The sequence below is a fragment of the Herpailurus yagouaroundi genome, unplaced genomic scaffold (genome assembly GCF_014898765.1).
Source record: "Herpailurus yagouaroundi ecotype Mexico unplaced genomic scaffold, PumYag 162, whole genome shotgun sequence".
Taxonomy (NCBI): Eukaryota; Metazoa; Chordata; class Mammalia; order Carnivora; family Felidae; genus Herpailurus; species Herpailurus yagouaroundi.
Window position 1 is genome coordinate 11605312 of NW_024412403.1, and position 18126 is coordinate 11623437.

The following is an 18126-nucleotide window of genomic DNA, read 5'->3' on the forward strand; positions in this document are numbered from 1 at the left end:
CAGAGTTCTGACTGCGCAGGGTCAACTGTATTCCCAAAGCATAATCAAACTTCACTCACTAGAGCTTCTAATTCAAATTCCAGAGTCTTTTTCTTTGCTTTCAGTACAACTATGTCTTCTTGTTCTTTGTTTCTTTGATTGAGTAGTTCTTGTCTTCGATTCCGTTCCCATTCAAGTTGTCGTTGCCTTTCAAGTTCTCGTTTTGCAGCCTGTGACATTTACAAACAGACAGCTTATTAATTTTTTAGTTCTTACTTTATACAATGTCTCTTAATAAACATAACATCTAGGAAGTCTTTTCTTTCAGGGATAAAATGTTACACACTGCAAGAAATTCTATTACAAAATAGCAACACAAAATTTATACAAATGTAGTATTCCTTCTATGGAAAAAAAAAAAGAATATTTAGAAAGGCTATTAGATAAGATGAGGACAGGATTCATGTCATCGTTGCAATTTGATTGTTTGTGCCTTCAAGAGTGCTTGAAGTGATAAAAAAAAATAACCTTTCTTCCTTATTTACTGACTCATGGAGGGTAAGGAAAAATCTAGTAAAATCTAGTAAAATCAAAATCCAAACCCCTAGAACAAAAAGAAAAAACAAGAAATATCCCCCCAAAACAAAACTTTCTTCTACCCAAAAAGAAATTATTTACCTCAAGTCTTAAAATTTGTTGCCCTCCAGCCCCCTAATCATTCATCTTCTTTTACCACAGAAGCTTCTGTAATTTCTGTGGCAACGTCAGCCCTCCTCAGAGCTGACTCTGATGGCTGCTGGGTAAAGAGCACCTGGCACTCTTTACTGTAATTGCTACTTACTCCAACTACCCTTTTACAGGCCAGAGGACAGGTGGAATACTATCCGTCACTGTATCTCTAGGGACTATCAATGCCTGGTACCTGGTAAATGCCTATTAAATAGTTCTTAATAAATACTCTAAAGTGTCTTGGGAAAAAAAAAAAAACACGGAGGAAAGGAAGGCATTGAGTCCTTTGGCTGTCCATTCTGGAAATTAAAACCCTGTTGGTATCTGTGTGTCTCTGCCTGAACAGAGGCTTACTGCCCTAAATTTTCTGAAGCAATAAAAGGAGATGAAACCAAAGTATTGTGTTTTGTGTTTTTATAAAGGAAAATCTCCCATCTATAAAATAGATTTCATTCACACAAAAGAATCATGGCATTGCCTCAGTAGCAATGTGCTTAACTGGAAATTCGGACAAAAGACTGGCTTAGCCCTTATCCAGTATGGCACCAAATTGATGAGGCCTTTCATCCAATATATTGAAGATTTCCCACACATGTTTTTTTAAAGTGGAAAAAAAAGGGCACAGACAATATAATTAGTATGAGATCATTACAGGGCTTTAAAAAAAAATTGCACTAAATCCCCAACCTCTCCAACCATATATAACCTTTTATATTGCTACATACATTTTTAAATGCAGAGAAGAAAGTCTGAAAAATTCTCAACAAATATCAGTGGTTTTTGTTAAGAGACTGAATTATCAAAAGCTTGAGTGTAAATATTTTTATATATATATGTGTATATATACATATAGTTATAAATATATGTATATATTTTAGTTTTTATTTATTTTGAGAGCGCGCAAATGTAAATGGGGGAGGGGGAGGGAGGGAGGGAGAGAGACAGAGAGAGGGAACCCCAAGCAGGCTCCGTACTGTCAGCACAGCACCCGAAGGGGGGGCTCAATCTCATGAACCACGAGATGGTGACCAGAACTGAAAGCAAGAGTCGGGCGCTTAACCAACTGAGCCACCCAGGCGCCCCTTGAGTGTGAATGTTCTTAGCAGCATTATTCATAACAGTCAAAAAAGTTGAAAACAACTCAAACGTCCATCAACTCATGAATGGATAAATACAATGTGGTACATCCGTGTACTGGAGTATTATCCGGTCATAAAAAGGAATAAAGTATTGATTCACGCTACAACTTGGGACTTGAAAACAAGCTAAGTGGAAGCCAGACACAGAAGGGCACATGGTATATGATCCCACTTGTGAAATGTCCACAACAGGCCAACCTGTGGACACAGAAAACAAATAAATGAGTGGCTGTTAAGGGCAGGGAGAGGCGGATGGGAAGTAACTGCTTAATGGGGAAGAGAGTTCTTCTTGGGGTGAGGAACGTGCTCTGGAATCAGACAGAGGTCAGGGTCACATAGCTTGGTGAACATACTAAAAGTTCGCAACTGTAAAAGGAAGGAGACTGTGTTAACCTGCCACCTGACCAATTAAGAGAGAAGGGGAGCAAGCCACACGCGCTGACTGTGGGGGTGGCTCCGTGGCTGCTTACCTCCCGTCTCTCGATTTCCTTCCTCCTCTCCTCCTCTCTCTGCCGTTCGAGTTCCCGCTGCTTTTCCAGTTGCTTCTCCAGCTCCAGTTGTCTCTTGCGCTCCTGCTCCTGGCGCTCCCGCTCTTTCCTCTCCTGCTCCGCGCGCTCGAGCTGGGCCAGGCGCTCCTGCTCTTTGCGCTGCTGTTCCAGGAGAGCCTGCCTCCGCTTCTCCAGTTCCAGGTTGCCACGCTCAAAATTCTCACGCTTCTTATCCTCAAATGTTACTTTAAAACGAGAAGCAGAGAAACTATGAAAAGTCATGATTTTCAACACTATTTTCAAAGGAAACGTTCGGTGGCACATTTGAAATCTGTAGTATAAATGCAAACCAGAACTCCCCAAGTTTCCTTCCTGCCCGTGCCCTTCCTGCCTGTGACCACGAGGACACTAAATACCTTTTAGAACCAAGAACTTGATTCAGTAAAGTAAACTGCAGGATACAAAAGCAATATACAGAAATTAGTTGCATTTCTATACAGTACTAATAATTAGCCAGTAGAAGGAGAAATTAAGAAAACAATCCCATTCATGATGGCATCAAAAAGAATACCTAGGAATAAATTAAAAAAAATTTTTTTAATTTAATGTTTATTTATTTTGAGATAGAGAGAGAGAGAGAGAGAGAGAGAGAGAGAGCACAAGAAGGGGAGAGGCAGAGAGAGAGGGAGACACAGAATCCGAAGCAGGCTCCAGGCTCTGAGCTGTCAGCACAGAGCCATACGTGGGGCTAGAACTCACAAGTGTGAGATCATGACCTGAGCCGAAGTCATGATGGATGCTCAACCAACTGAGCCACCCAGGCGCCCCTTTTTAAAAAAAAAATTTTTGGGGGGGGCGCCTGGGTGGCTCAGTCGGTTAAGCGTCCGACTTCGGCTCAGGTCACAATCTCATAGTTCGTGGGTTTGAGCCCCGCATCGGGCTCTGTGCTGACAGCTCAGAGCCTGGAGCCTGCTTCGGATTCTGTGTCTCCCTCTCTCTCTGCCCCTCCCCCACTCACTCTCTGTCTCTGTCTCTGTCTCTCTCCCCCCCTCAAAAATTGAATAAAACATTAAAAAAAATTAAAAAAAAATTTTTTTTTTAAATTTAATGTTTCTTTATTTTGAGAGAGAGAGAGAGACTCAGTCCTAGGAACAAATTTAACCAAGAAGGTGAAAGACTCGTACACTGAAAACTATAAGACACTGATGCAAGAAACAAAAGACATAATTCAGTGGAAAAGTATTCCATGATCAGAATTGGATTGGAAAAATTAATATTGTTAAAATGTCCATATTACACAAAGCAACCTTCAAATTCAATGCAGTTCCTATCAAAATTCCAATAGCATTTTTCACAGAACTAGAATAATTCTAAAATTTATATGGAACCACAAAAGACCCTGAATAGCCAAAGCAGACTTGAGAGAAAGAAGCACAAAGCTGGAGGTATCGTGCTCCCTGATTTCAAACTATACTACAAGGCTATAGTAATCAAAGCAGTATTATTGGCATAAAAACAGGCACAGATGAATGGAACAGAATAGAGCCCAGGAACAAACCCACACTTATATGGTCAACTCATTTACAACAAATAAAACAAAAATACACAATGGAGAAAAAGTCTCCTCAATAAATGGTGCTAGAAAACTGCACATGCAAAAGAATGAAACTGGACCACTCTTGCAGGGAACGAGCTTAGGAATTCCCTGAGCCTGCACTGATGGCTTAACAAGGCATAAAGAATTAGAAAGCCGTAGGATGAACACACCCAAGTTTGGGTAAACAAGAGTAGGTAAATAAGATTAGGTAAAGGGGGCAAAGGTCCCCAGTAAAGGGCAAAGGCATAGGACAATAGCAGAAAGCTGCTTTCACAAGAAGGAAGGACCAATTAAGTAAACAGGTAAATAGAGCTATAGACCACAGCAGGGCCAGTTGCCCGGAGTGGAGCTAATTAGCAAAAGAAAGATGTCTTGTTGACCCTGAGGTAGCATGCTCTGTCTTTCTTGTCACCTTGGCTAGTTTAGGTAAACAGAGGTGGGGCCTCATGTTTGCTATAAACAACTTTCCACCCTGCACCAGAATCTTGTCTTGTATTGACCCAAACCCCTAACACCGCATATCTCCAAAACCCCCTCTTCCCCATGCCCATGAGCCCATGAGTTAAAGTTCACGGTTTCACTGACAGTCTGTCCATGCCCATCACACTTGTAAGCATTCTGATCCTAATAAAAAAGGGAGCAAGGACCCTTACTCAGGGCTCTTGTCTCCTCCTGGGTATTAGCCTCTCTCACATTTTCAACCCTGAGTCCCGCTCTCTTGCTGGACAAGAGAGAACTCCAGACCTAGAGTCTACAACACACTCTCTTCTTACACCATATGTAAAAATTAGCTCAAAACAGATTAAAGACTTGAATGCAGGCCTAAAACCATGAAACTCCTATCAGAAACATCACTGACTAGGCTCACTGACATGACTCATGGAACACTGCTTTCTGGAACTGATTCCAAAGGCAAGAATAATGAAAGAAAAAACAAACAAATGGGATTATATCAAACTACAAAGCTTCTGCACAGTGAAGGAGACTATCAACAAAGTAAAAAGACAACCTTTGCAATGAGAGAAGATATTTGCAAATCACGTATCTGATAATGGGCTAGTTTCTAAAATATATAAAAAACTCATACAATGCAACATAAAACAATCTGATTAAAAAATAGAGCAGAAGATCTGAGTAGACATTTTTGCAAAGCAGCTGTACAGATGGTCAACAGGCACATGAGATGCTCATCATCATTAATCATCACAGAAATGCGAATCAAAACCACATGAGATGTCATCTCACACCTGTCAAAATGACTATTATCAAAAAGACAAGGAATAACAAGTGTTGGAGAGGTTGTGGAGAATAGGGAACCCTCACACACTGTCAGGAGGAATGTAAATTGGTGTAGCCACTACAGAAGAACAGTATAGAGGTCCCTCAAAAACATAACAAAACAAAATAAAACAAAACTGCCAGATGACCCACCAATTCCACTTCTGGACATTTACCCAAGAAAACAAAATTTTTCAAAAAGATATCTGTACCCCCATGTTCATTACAGCATTGTTTACAATAGCCAAGACATGCAAACAACCTAAGTGTCTCTCGGTGGATGACTGGATAAAGAAAATGCATTATTATTCAGCCATAAAAAAGAAGGAAATCATTTGCAACAACACGGATGGACCTTGAGGGTATTATGCTAAGTAAAACAAGTCAAACAGACATATATCATCTGATTTCACTTATATATGGAATAAAAACAAAACAAAACTCACAGATATAGAAAGAGAATGGGGGGTTACCAAAGAGAAAGGGAGTTTGGGGGTGGGAGAAAAGAGTGAAGGGGGTCAACTGTATGGTGATGGATGGTAACTGGACCTACCACAGTGATCACTTTGTAGTGTATGCAAACACTGAATTATGCTGTACACCTGAAACTAATACAGTACTATCTACCAATTTTATCTCAATTAAAAAAAAATCCTAAGTTCTTTGCTAACATACTCTCCCCTCCATGACAAATACCACGTCATGGCATTCAAAACACTGAACACCACCTGTAGAATAATCTTTCTAAAGCTGCAATTCTGTATCACCACCAACCTCCTTTCCTTCCCTGTTTATGCTTTCCTTCTCCATCACCTTGATTGAGCAATTGACCCCCTGACTTTCCTGTACCATGAATCTTTCCCTCCCTACCTCTCTCTCCTCAGCTTGTAACTGTGCTTGTGTGTCTTCTGTTCTAACAAGACGATTTCTGAAGGCAGAGGTAGGTAGGTGAGTATTCTACATTTCATAATGAAGAACAAGATGTACCCTAATCACTATGCAGATCACATTCACCAAATGATTTTTTCTAATCCATCATTCAGTCTCCTTCTTTGAGAACACCAATTAGGAATTTTAGCCTTATTTCCCAGGCCAATCATTTTTTTCTCTAATCCTTGCTATCATTCTGTTTATAACCATTTCCTTTTCCTTTAAAAATAAATTCCCAATGTCCCTTCATGTTTTCATGCCCCTTCCTATGTCTTCAGCAGTGTCCATTCAATTTTGTGTTTGCCTCACATGCTCCTCCTTGGAACCGACCCCAGACAGGAGAAGCTCTCAAGGCCTGCCTGTGTAGCACGCCATTCCCATTGTGCCCTATTTTCAGAACTGTCACTTGATACTTGGTCTTGAGATCTGTAACTGTGGGCACCCTTCCTTGGCTTCTTCCCACATTCCTGTTTGGCCTTTGCTGCTTTAGACAGACATTCCTCAGACATTACAGTTGTGGATTAGAGACCAAACACGGTTAAGTGTGTTTTGGTTTTCTTGTCCTTCTTGCTCCTTTACTGACTGCGGAGGAGGTATATCCGTTTTACTTTGCTACCTTAAAATTGAAAGTCCGCTCAATCACAGAAAGGAAGGAAGTAATAATGATACATGCTACAACATGCATGAATCAAAACTATCTTGATAAGTGAAAGGCTACTCCCTGTACAAGACCATTTATATGAAATGTCCCAGACAGGTAAATCCCAAGAGGCAGAAAGCAGACTGCTGACTGCCAGGGCTGGGGGAGGGGGGGAATCAGGAATCACTGTGTATGGAGTTTTCTTTTGGGGTGATGAAAACATCTCAGCACTAGACAGAGCTGATGGCTGCACAACACTGTCAGTATACTGAACAACACTGTCATGGACTGAATAACCTGCAGACTTCCTGTGCTGAAGTCTAAGCCCTAATGTGATGTTATTTAATCAGGGTTAAGATAAGGTCCTGAGGGTGGGATTAATGGCTTTACCGAGGAAGAGAGGAAGAGAGAAAAAGAGATTTCTCTCTTCCCATGTGCACACACCAAGGAAAAGTGATATGAGGGCACAAAAAGAAGATCGCCATCTGCACGCCAGAAAGACAGCCTGACCAGGAACTGAATTGGATGGCATCCTAATGTTGGACTTCCTGGCCTCCAGAACTGTGAGAGATTAATTCACTTCTGCTATTTAAGCCACCTAGACTACTATACTTTATTATGGCAGCCCACCCTAAGACAGCCACTGAACTGTATATTTTTTAATGACCAAATTTCTGTTATGTGAATTTTACCCCAATTTTAAAAAAAAAACCCTAAAGGTCCCTACACATCTTAGTTCCAATACCTGGCCCTGTTTCTGCTACAGAGGAGGCACATAATAAATGGCCACTCAAAGAATGAATGCATGAACAAAAAAACCAATGATGTCACTTCCTGTTCAGAACTCTAAATGAATGTCTACCGACAGGAAAAGAAAATTCCATATTCAAAGGATTCCTGTCCTTATTTGCCTTTGAGACTTCATTCCCATTATTACCAACCTGAAATGTTCTTCCTTCCCACTTGTAATGACCCTATTCATCTTCAGTCTCAACGTGACTGAGACCTCCTGCACAGAGATTTCTACCTCATGCCTTTCCCAGTCTATGCCAACCCGCGTAAGTAAGCTGTGCTGTGCATCTATGCTACTGTCTTCAGGACTTTACCACACTTAGGTACTGCTTTGGTGATTATTTCTATGGATGCCCTAAATCCTCAATTCTATTATAACCTTCTTGATGGTACGGACCACACTGTTAACGTTTAAATTCTTCACCGTACTCAACACATAGCTTCACACAAAGAACATTATCAATAAGAAGTTTATCAGTAAATAGAAAAAAAATTTAATTTAAAGAGGAAATCGGGAGAGCTAGTGTCCTGAGCAGGCTAGTTAACCACTGAGCACTTTATTTATTTATTTTTTTTAATTTTTTTTTTCAACGTTTATTCATTTTTGGGACAGAGAGAGACAGAGCGTGAACGGGCGAGGGGCAGAGAGAGAGGGAGACACAGAATCGGAAACAGGCTCCAAGCTCTGAGCCATCAGCCCAGAGCCCGACACGGGGCTCGAACTCACGGACCGTGAGATCGTGACCTGGCTGAAGTCGGACGCTCAACCGACTGTGCCACCCAGGCGCCCCGACCACTGAGCACTTTAAATGCAGCTAAATGACACTGACAAATATAAGAAAATATGAAAATTAATATAGAGAGATTCCATAATAAATTTCATTTGCCTCTTAGTATCAATTATCATCTCATTATCAATAATTCATAGCCGCTCTAGAATATTTTAATAGTGTGATGAGCTTATTATTATAGATGAGGATTTTTAAATTTTATTTATTTGCATATTTTTTTTTTAATTTGAGAGAGAGTGTAAGCAGGAGAAAGAGGCAGGGGGCAGGGGGTGGGGAGAGAATCTTAAGCGAGCTCCACACTCAGCACAGAGCCTGACGCGGGGCTCAGTCCCAGGACCCTGGGATCAGGACCTGAGCCAAAATCAAGAGTTGGACACTCAACTGAGCCACCCAGACGCTCCAATGAAGGTGTTTTAAAATAGGTTCTTACCAAATGTAAAATAGCTTCCTGTTATTAAGGAGTTTCCAATTTTCTTATAACAGTGTGAGAAAATAACAAGAGGCAGTTTTACATCCTATTTCGGCACTGGTGGTACTAAGCAAGCACTGTAAAGGTTTACCAACTTTGAGTGTTCTATAAATAACAGCTATAAAATTTTTGGTTGCTGGTAAATAATCAGATTTCAGTTTAAAAGTAGCCAAGTCTGTAACGTTCTTATTTCTCTACCTATAGTCAAATCCAAAACATGATAAAAGTGTCTCCTTTCTAAGGTCAGTTAAAGGGAATACAGCAAGAATGTCAGAAGCTACATTTCTTTTTACCCCCATCTTTGCCTTAGAGGCGGAAAACCTCTAATATGATGTAACTGAAATGGAAAGACTGCCTTACCGGGCAATTTCTTCTCTAGCTGTTGTTGCTCATCTTCTAAAACTGGTTCCTCTGGTAACCTCTGATCTACTGCCGTTGAGCTGATGACAGATATACCACTGCCAGATCGAACTCGTCTGCAATTGGGGAAACAAAGCAAAAAAAAAATGGATTCACACAAAGCCGTCTAGGTAGCACCGAGCCAACGGTGGAAAAGAGTTTTTAAAGATGATGCCACATCATGGAGAAAATCTCACGTATCGTGAGGAAAAGATAAAGATCTGGTCCTGTTTACAAAGAGGTTTTTAAAAATGAGTACATGAATGCTACCAGAGGCTAAGTGCCAAGCTTATTTGGATATTTAGAATTATCACCTAAATCAGGGCAATTGCGAAGGACTGAATTAGTGAATAATCATCGAGTGTCTAATCTTTAATTATTGTCATTATTATTAATTCAGTCTAGGCATCGTGTGTCTAGAACGGTGCCTGGGTCCACAATCAAGAGTTCACTGTTGTTACCATTACCCTTTTATGGAACATGAAATCCATCAAGGAAGATTAGCAGCTCAGCTGAATGGAAGCCTCTCTCTTCCCCTTACAAAATCTTTTTTTCCATTTTATCTCATAATAAACACATGAAATCTCTACACTTTACAATCCCTAACAAATCACTTAGTTGCCTGATTAGTTTCACCTTAAACCATTAACCTTGCTCTTTGAAACCAATCTACCTTTTTGTTTTAACGCGGTTTTTTTTGTTTGTTTTGTTTTGTTTTTTATCAGCTTCCAGCCTTGTGTCTCCTGTGGTGATTTTTGCAACTGTCAGACCTTACAAACCGCCCAACTACCATTTCTTCCTACAGTCAATTTTCTCAGCTCACTCCATGTATGCGCTCACAGCAACAGCACCGTTTCTTTTCTTTTTGTGGGGATTCCTTCCCCTCGGCTTTCCCAGAAAGTCTTATTTGTGTGTGTGTGTGTTTTCTGTTCTTTGTGCTTGTAAGATTTCATGTTTGTCTTTTAAATTAAAGCCTAAAGACATCGTTGTCTGGGAGGAGAGGTGTGTGTGGCGTGTGTAGGTAGAGGATACCAGTCACCACAGATCTCTCCAAACTGGACCTTGGTCTACTCTTGATATCTCTACTGAAACTGTGTTTCAGACTAGGATAATTTTCTTTAATTAGCTTCCTGACTATAATTTCTACATTGCCAGTATTTTGTTGCCTATCCAATGTATAGAATTCACAGGCAGAATTTCCCTGCCTTCTTTTCTCTTATTTTTTGTTTTTTGGGGGGAGGGAGGGGCAGAGAGAGAGGGAGAGAGAGAGAAGTCCAAGCCAGCTCCATGCTCAGCAGGGAGCCTCATGTGGGATTCAATCCCACAACCATGAGATCATGACCTGCGCCAAAATCAAGAGTTGGATGCTTAACTGACTGAGCCACCCAGGCATCCCTCCCTGTCTTGTTGTCTACATACAAGTTATTTTAGTTGTAGTTTAACTGCTAACATTTTTGCTGAACTTTGACTATATAGATTGGTACAAAAATCATCCCTCTTTTGGTATTTTACTAATATACTATAAATACTTTAAAGAAAAGAACAGGTCCAAGATTAACACAGGGCCTAGATAAGATTTTCTTCACTTCATGGATATTTCATTTACTTACCAGGAATAAAAATGAGCAAAAGATACGTAGCCAACTAAGCCCAGTTTGAAATTCACATACCAAACACACAGTTTCTTATAAGAGCCAAATGTTCTTTACCTAAAGGAAGGCGGAATGTACTCTGGAGGCAGGACAGGTGGCAGTGGTTGGCCAGACATCGCTACATCAATCAGGTGCATAGCCAGGATAAATTCTTCTGCTGTGAGTTTTCCATCTTGATCAATGTCAGAAAGATTCCTATTCAAAAAAGTTAATTATTTTCTAACTTCACGAAAATGCATGCTTGTTACTATTCATGAGTGATTGAAATGTTCTGTTTTCTTATTCTGACTGTAGGCCAATTGAGTCTCTCTATGCCTTGTCGGTTTATAAAAATAGTGCCTATTTCATAAGGAAAGATAAAAATGAGACAATCCATACAGTTGGGATGGCATTCAGCAAATGTTAACTATGATTATAATTATGCTTTTCTCAATCCCTGCCAGCCCATTTAAAATGCATCATACCCACATTTTATGTGTCTTTAAACACTATGCTCGGCAAACTATCAGGTCAGATAGTAAACATTTAAGCTTTCCAAGACATGGTCTCTATCACACTGAATTCTGCCCTTGCAGCAGGAAAGCAGCCGTGGACGATCCATAAATAAATGAGCGGAAAACCTTCTAAAAACAGATGCAGGCCAGGTTCCACCCATTTAGGTTAGTTGGCCTGTGGCTGACCTAGACCTACAAGGGTGGATCCTTATGGCCTTCTGCCTCAGAGTCAAGGTGTTTGCTGCTCCTTAATCTCAAGATCAACGGCCACCATTCCCCATAATCGACATGCCCTAATAGTTAATGACAGTGAACAGATTTTTCCAGCAAGTCCAAGAATGTGATTTCACTTAACAACACCAAAAGAGGATGCCAGACAACAAAGCTGTTCACCAGAATGAGAACAGGACAGATACTGCATTGGGAAACCGGCTCTGCTGAGGCCATAAATCAAGAAACTCCTCTTAAGTCTAAAACTTCCTTAGGTGGCATACGCCGTTTTGGTTTTCAGTTTTAAGGTATAATGTCCATGCAGTGACATTCGCCCTTTCTAGAGCACAGTTCTGCAAGTTTTGACAGATTCGGTTGTGTAACTGAATTCAGTCAGTTGTGTATCACACCACACGCAATAGTTCCATCACCACCCAAAATTCCCCCAAGTCTCTCAGTCACCCCCTTGCCTTGCCCACAGCCCCTGGCAGCCACTGATCTCTTTTCTGTCCCTCTAGCTTTGTAATTTCCAGATGCCAGGCTCCTGCCAGCTCTTTCTTATCCTCTCCTCCTTCCCATGCCCCATCACCAGCCACTCCTGGGTAAATTCGATTAGAAGGCAGTGGAGTTCTTTTTCCCCCCGCTACTTGCCTAAATAATCGCTGTAAACATTTAATTAAAATACCTTTTTGTTGTATAGAAAGGGAATATAATAACACTCTAGCAGGATAAGTCTCAAGTATTTTTTTCAGAGAGAGCAGGTTATAAGTGAGAAACTTAAGCATTTCAATATATTCCAGTGTCACAAACATACCTAATAAACTGCCAGTCAACCTCCATAAATGTTAGATCTCAAGTTTATATTTCAGAGGGCCCTAGGATACTGGCACATACCCAGACTTAAAGAGATCTGGATGTGTCGTATTAACTGGTCTATTGTGTTTATTAACTGGTCTATTATTATTCGATTGCAAAAGGAAGATCCTTTAACACAAAGCAGAAGGAACCAGGATGGGTGAAGGGACTACACTAGAGCGTGACCACTTATGAAGCAACCATATCAATGGGCCCTACGGCAAAATCATGAACCTCACATGTAAGCAATTAAAGCAACTCAAGCTATTAAAAATCATTACAAAATAGCCAGAGACATTTATGTGCCCTCCCTCTTCCCCCCAGTGGAAGTACATAGTAATATCTCTCATGTAGTCTTGCAAAAAAAAAAAAAAAAATCAAACTTGGATTTGGTAAGTGGTTCTCATGAGTGGGATAATTTTGTATCCCAGGGACATTTGTCAGTATATGGAGACATCTTTGTCACACCTGGGGATGGGGGTCAAGTTACTGGCATCTAATAGGTAGAGACCAGAGAGGCTACTGAACAACCTATAATACACAGAACAGCTCCCGACAACAAAAAAGTATGGGGCCCAAATGGCCAACAGTGTTAAGTGGAGAAACCTTGCTCTAGATCCAATGACCAATCTCCTCACAGGAATAAATTAACATAAGGATGCAACCATCAGAAGTTAGACTGGAGAAACTATAGGACAAAATATCCAGGTTTTTCTTTTCGGGGGTGAGGGTGGAGAACAAGGGGAAGTTTTTAGAACACTTAAACGTATCAATGAGTTGATGCAAAATATAGATTTATTTACATCTGGTTTGAACCAATCAACTACAAAAAAATCACAAGTCAACCTAAGGAATTTGAACACTTCCTGATTAACTTAATAAGAATTACTATTGAAAATTTTTTATTCGACTACTGATATTATAGTCCTCTTAAAAAAAAAATCCCTAAAAAAAAAAAAAATCCCTTTTGGAGATACAGGCTGAAATATCTGCAGATGAAAATGATATAATCACTGAGATCTGACTTAAAATAACCAGGAAGGAGGAGGGGAGAACCAGGGCAGACACAAGTTGAGACTTACTTAAACTGTGTTAGGAGTTCTTGAGCATTCATTAATCTCTCTGCTTTTGTATTTTTCAAAATCAAAAAGGGGGAAAAGAGAGGTAATCATCACAGCTGATTGGAAAATTAAGCACAATCCCTATGTCCCCATCTATAAATAATCGTATCAATCTGAAGACCCATTAAGCCATACCAATGTAAGCCACTTTATACAAACCAAGGAACTTTTCATTCCTTACCAAATTGAAGCCAGCTGAGCCTGTGGTAAACTTGATTGCATAAGAATAGTTCTTGCTTGGGGACCTAAACAGAATCCGGGGGGGAAAAAAAAAATATAAAGATGAATCAGCAAATCTTCACTGTCCAGGAAGACCAGTGTTGTGCACTTAAGCACTCTGCAATCTCTTGCAATCACAGTGCTTTGAACAATATTTGCTATTACCCAAGGGGCTTTTTCAAAAGGAAATTAAGCGCCAATGAAAAGGGGAAAAAACACAAAGCACAGCACAGCATCTGGAACATACTCAATAAATTCTTGTTAAATCAATGCTTAATGAAAAAAGAGTATGTAAAAGATTAGTTTCAAAATACAACCTGCCCTTTTGTCCAGACTACCATCTCTATTTGTATCAGGCTTTTATTTACAAAACTTAAGGCCTCTAAATTCAGTATCTTCTCCCACCGCCTGCTGTCTCCACCATGACTACTATCAGACACATTTAGAGAAGATTCAGAGAATCTTAGAGAAGGAAGGGACCTTAGAGAGAACAACTCTTGTAACCATTTTATTACACAGTCTTAAAAAAAAAAAAAAAAGTGACTTGCTCAAGTCTAATATCACAACCATTTCTGATGTTAGCAATAAAGAATTCCCGGAATTCCAACTCTGCTCTCAAAATCAGTTCTCATTTCTTAAAATACTTGTAAATATCTGCACCTCTGGCATGAAACTAGCCTTAGATATCAGATGGAAGTCTACAGTGGGAAATTCTGAGTGTTAAAATAAACCAGTGTTAGGGAGAGAGAGACAAATATGTCTTCTACTATCACTGACTCACAAGGTGTGGTCCCAGGACAACCAACAACGGACCAAGGAATTCTAAACCATTATATTGGCAAGATTGCTGTGTATAGATTTTTGCTTTCAGCTATTTCATTTTTCAAATTGGCACCTCATCAAACCCACAAAAATGGACGTGTTTTTACACAGCAAGCAATAGTGGTTAGGGACCTCTGAGAATCACCCCAATGTGTCAGCACACAAAGTGCCCGAGAACTTGCCATGGGACTTGGGGCCGGCAGGCAGGTTCCTTACTAATTGGACCGAGTTTGCTTTCTTTTTTCTTTTTTTTAAATGTTTATTTATTTATTTTTGAGAATGGGGGAGGGGCAGAGAGAGAGGGAGACAGAGGATCACTGTGCTGACAGGAGAGAGCCCAGTGAGCTCGAGCTCACAAACTGTGAGGTCATGATCTGAACCCAAGTCAGATGCATAACCAACTGAGCCACCCAGGCGCCCCGTGGACCAAATTTTCTCATTTCAGAGGTCCTTTTCAGATTTACAAGACTGTGCTTCATAAAGTAAGAAACTATAACACAGAACTTAGCATAATGCTAGCACATAGAAAGTGCTTACTTAATGGTAGTTAATATTACAGACAATATTCTTTTATTTACATATAAAATATAGGCAGAAAAGCACACATGAACATATACATATGTATTTTTACATGTGCACAGGTTTACAGCTTAATTTTCCAAATTCAAAACGGCCAAGTAAACCATACCCAATTATGAAACAGCACCCCAGAAGCCCTCTCCAGCTGCCTTCTAATCATCCCTTCCACCAAGTGAGGCCTAACTTCTAACAGTACAGTGTGACCTTGTTAAGTCTGGCCTATTTTACTCAACGTTGCAGAACATTAACCCTAACTGCTGTGTGGTGTATCATTTTGTGAATATGTAATAATCTATGTATCATTCTGTTGATGGGCATTCAGGTAGTTTTCAGTTTGGGGCTTTTTTTCACTTGTTTTTTAGAATAGTGAGCATTCTAAGTTTTGGCAAAACAGATGTACACATTCCTGCTGGATGAGAGTGTGTGTGTGTGTGTGTGTGTGTGTGTGTGCGCGCGCACGCTTGTGTATGTGTGTGTGCACGTGTACTGAGAGTATCTAAGAATACAATAAGAAGCAATCTTTACTGAATTAATGTGAAAGCTCTAAAAAGTTCTGTGGGATATGAGGAAAGTACACTGATCATTTTGTTTAGTCTTTAATACTGTACTTAGCACGCTGGAACATGAAATTAGCAAAACTTTAGTGAATGCTTTAATTTATGCTTGTAACAATCCTCTCCACTTCAGAACTATATAAAAGTAAGTTAGTATTTCACCTACTCCCAATACTGAGGGTTGATGGAGGTGGGGTGGGGAAGAGAGGAAAATGGGTGATGGGCATTGAGGAGGGCACTTGGGATGAGCATGGGTGTTGTATATAAGCGATGAATCATAGGAATCTACTCCCAAAACCAAGAGCACACTGTATACACTGTCTGCTAGCCAACTTGACAATGAATTATATTTTAAAAATGGAATAATAAACAAAAAAAAAAGAACTGGTCCTGGACCTGGATGGATATTAGGAGATTTGGATGCCAGTCCTGACTCTTCCTACTCCCTAATGACATATGACATTAACAAAAGTACTTTCACTCTCTAAGAGGAAGTTCCTTCCTCTCTGAAGTGAGGGAAATGATCTAGAACAGGGATTGGTAAACCACAGCCCACAGGCCAAATCTGGTCCACCATCTGTTTTTGTAAATAAAATTTTATTGAAACACTGCCATGCCCATTCACTTAAGCATGACAATATGGCTACTTTTGTACTACAATGGCAAAGTTGAGTAGTTGTGACAGACTAAAATGCAAGCCTAACATGTTTATGATTTTGCTCTTTACAGAAAAAGTTTGTTAAATACCATACTAGAAGGCCACAATTGTCTTTTGTGATTCTCATACTTGACTCTATATATCCTAAGACAAGGTTATGAAGCATCAAAATAGACCACCAACACCTAAGATGGCCTCTTATCATAAGAGAACAGCATAAAATTGAACTCTGAATACAGAGAACTATCCTGTGGAAGCCTACATCCATAAAAAGATACCAGTTTTGTAGTACTGGCTTATATGGAAACATTATGGGGATAAACAGAAATCCCAAGTTCCTAAACCCTACATGGGCATCCATGTTTGCATAGGGAAGCATGCATGGAAAGGACAGAGAAATGAAACGAAGTTTAAATGACTGAGCCACCCAGGTGCCCCAGATAATTAAATGAAGTTAATTTATCACAAACAATGACTAAGACTTTAGCTTTTGTGATTAATATATGAATAACCAAGTAGCACGTTCATTGGTTCAGAATGCAAGATAAGAAAATTCCTCTTTGAGGAGAAGGCTAGCATTGATGAAGTTGTCAGAATTCTACAGCTACATATAGAAACTTAATTATAGAATGGGCCCTCTCTATTTTATAAGATTGTCTCTTTTAAGAGCGTGTAATAGCATACACATCCAGTTGTGAAGGAACAAGGGGGTGTCCACTTAAGCAGGTGTATCAGCTAAATCAGCCCAGGGGGGTAAATTGTGCCACTGCTAGATTAGCTTCACTTCCCATGGTGGACAAGCTCCTATCATGAGCTCAGACAGCCTCACTTTCTTCTGCTTAGGACCAATCAATGGCATTCTTATGCCCACAACATACTCTTACAGATGTAGCCAGAAATTGGTAGCATCCATGGGGCGGCTGGGTGGCTCAGTTGGTTGAGCGTCCGACTTCAGCTCAGGTCATGATCTCGCGGTTTGTGAGTTCGAGCCCTGCATCAGGCTCTGCGCTGACAGCACAGAGCCTGGAGCCTGCTTCAGATTCTGTCTCTCTCTCTCTGCCCTTCCCCTGCTCACACTCTGTCAATCTCTCTCTCAAAAATAAATAAACATTTAAAAAAAAAGAAAAAAGAAAAAAAATTGGTAGGATCCAAAAGAAGTATGTGAAAATAAAACACAGCAGCAATCAGCAATCCCTCTAACCACCACCAACAGTATATTAACAATGGGCATTAACAACAGTATATTAACACAGGCTACAGCACAGATCTGCTAAGCTGCAGATTACGCACAATTCCTGGGAGTGCTAACTATAATTCCACTCCACTCCAAAACACAGGTGAATGCAAGCGGGTGGAAGTCACGGTCTAAGGATTAGACCTTAGACTAATTAATATTAAATTAATTAATTAATTAATTATTAAATTATTATTAATTTTAATTCATGTTAATATTAATTAATTAATATTAAATTAATTTTATTAATGTTAAACATAATTAATATTAAAACATAAATTTTCCACAAATCCTATACTTTAACTGGTGTTCATAACATTAGGATGTCACAACTACAAGGCTGAGAACTACTGCATTAGATTTAAAAATTCTAATTACATGGTAAGTTGTAAAATTGCTTTTTAACTCCTTCAAAACAAGAATCTACACACACAAAACAAAACTACTAGAGAAGAAAAACATGAGATTAAGAATATTAAATTATAGGGGCGCCTGGG

The 18126-nt window shown here is 39.8% G+C and overlaps 1 protein-coding gene across 7 annotated transcripts in view; it reads right to left on the reverse strand.

Annotated features, from left to right (window-relative positions):
• Positions 1 to 18126, reverse strand: part of ITSN1 (intersectin 1) — a 221646-nt gene that overhangs the window by 105005 nt on the left and 98515 nt on the right. For 6 of the 7 annotated variants that reach the window (XM_040483995.1, XM_040483994.1, XM_040483992.1 and 3 more), the window contains exons 9-13: positions 13745 to 13808; positions 10941 to 11078; positions 9193 to 9308; positions 2318 to 2580; positions 60 to 209 (exon numbers count right to left, since the gene is read on the reverse strand). In XM_040483995.1, coding sequence (XP_040339929.1) covers positions 60 to 209; positions 2318 to 2580; positions 9193 to 9308; positions 10941 to 11078; positions 13745 to 13808 — 731 coding nt within the window. Of the gene's footprint in view, positions 1 to 59; positions 210 to 2317; positions 2581 to 9192; positions 9309 to 10940; positions 11079 to 13744; positions 13809 to 16035; positions 16041 to 18126 lie in introns of those variants that run through there. The other variant, XM_040483996.1, reaches the window with a different exon arrangement.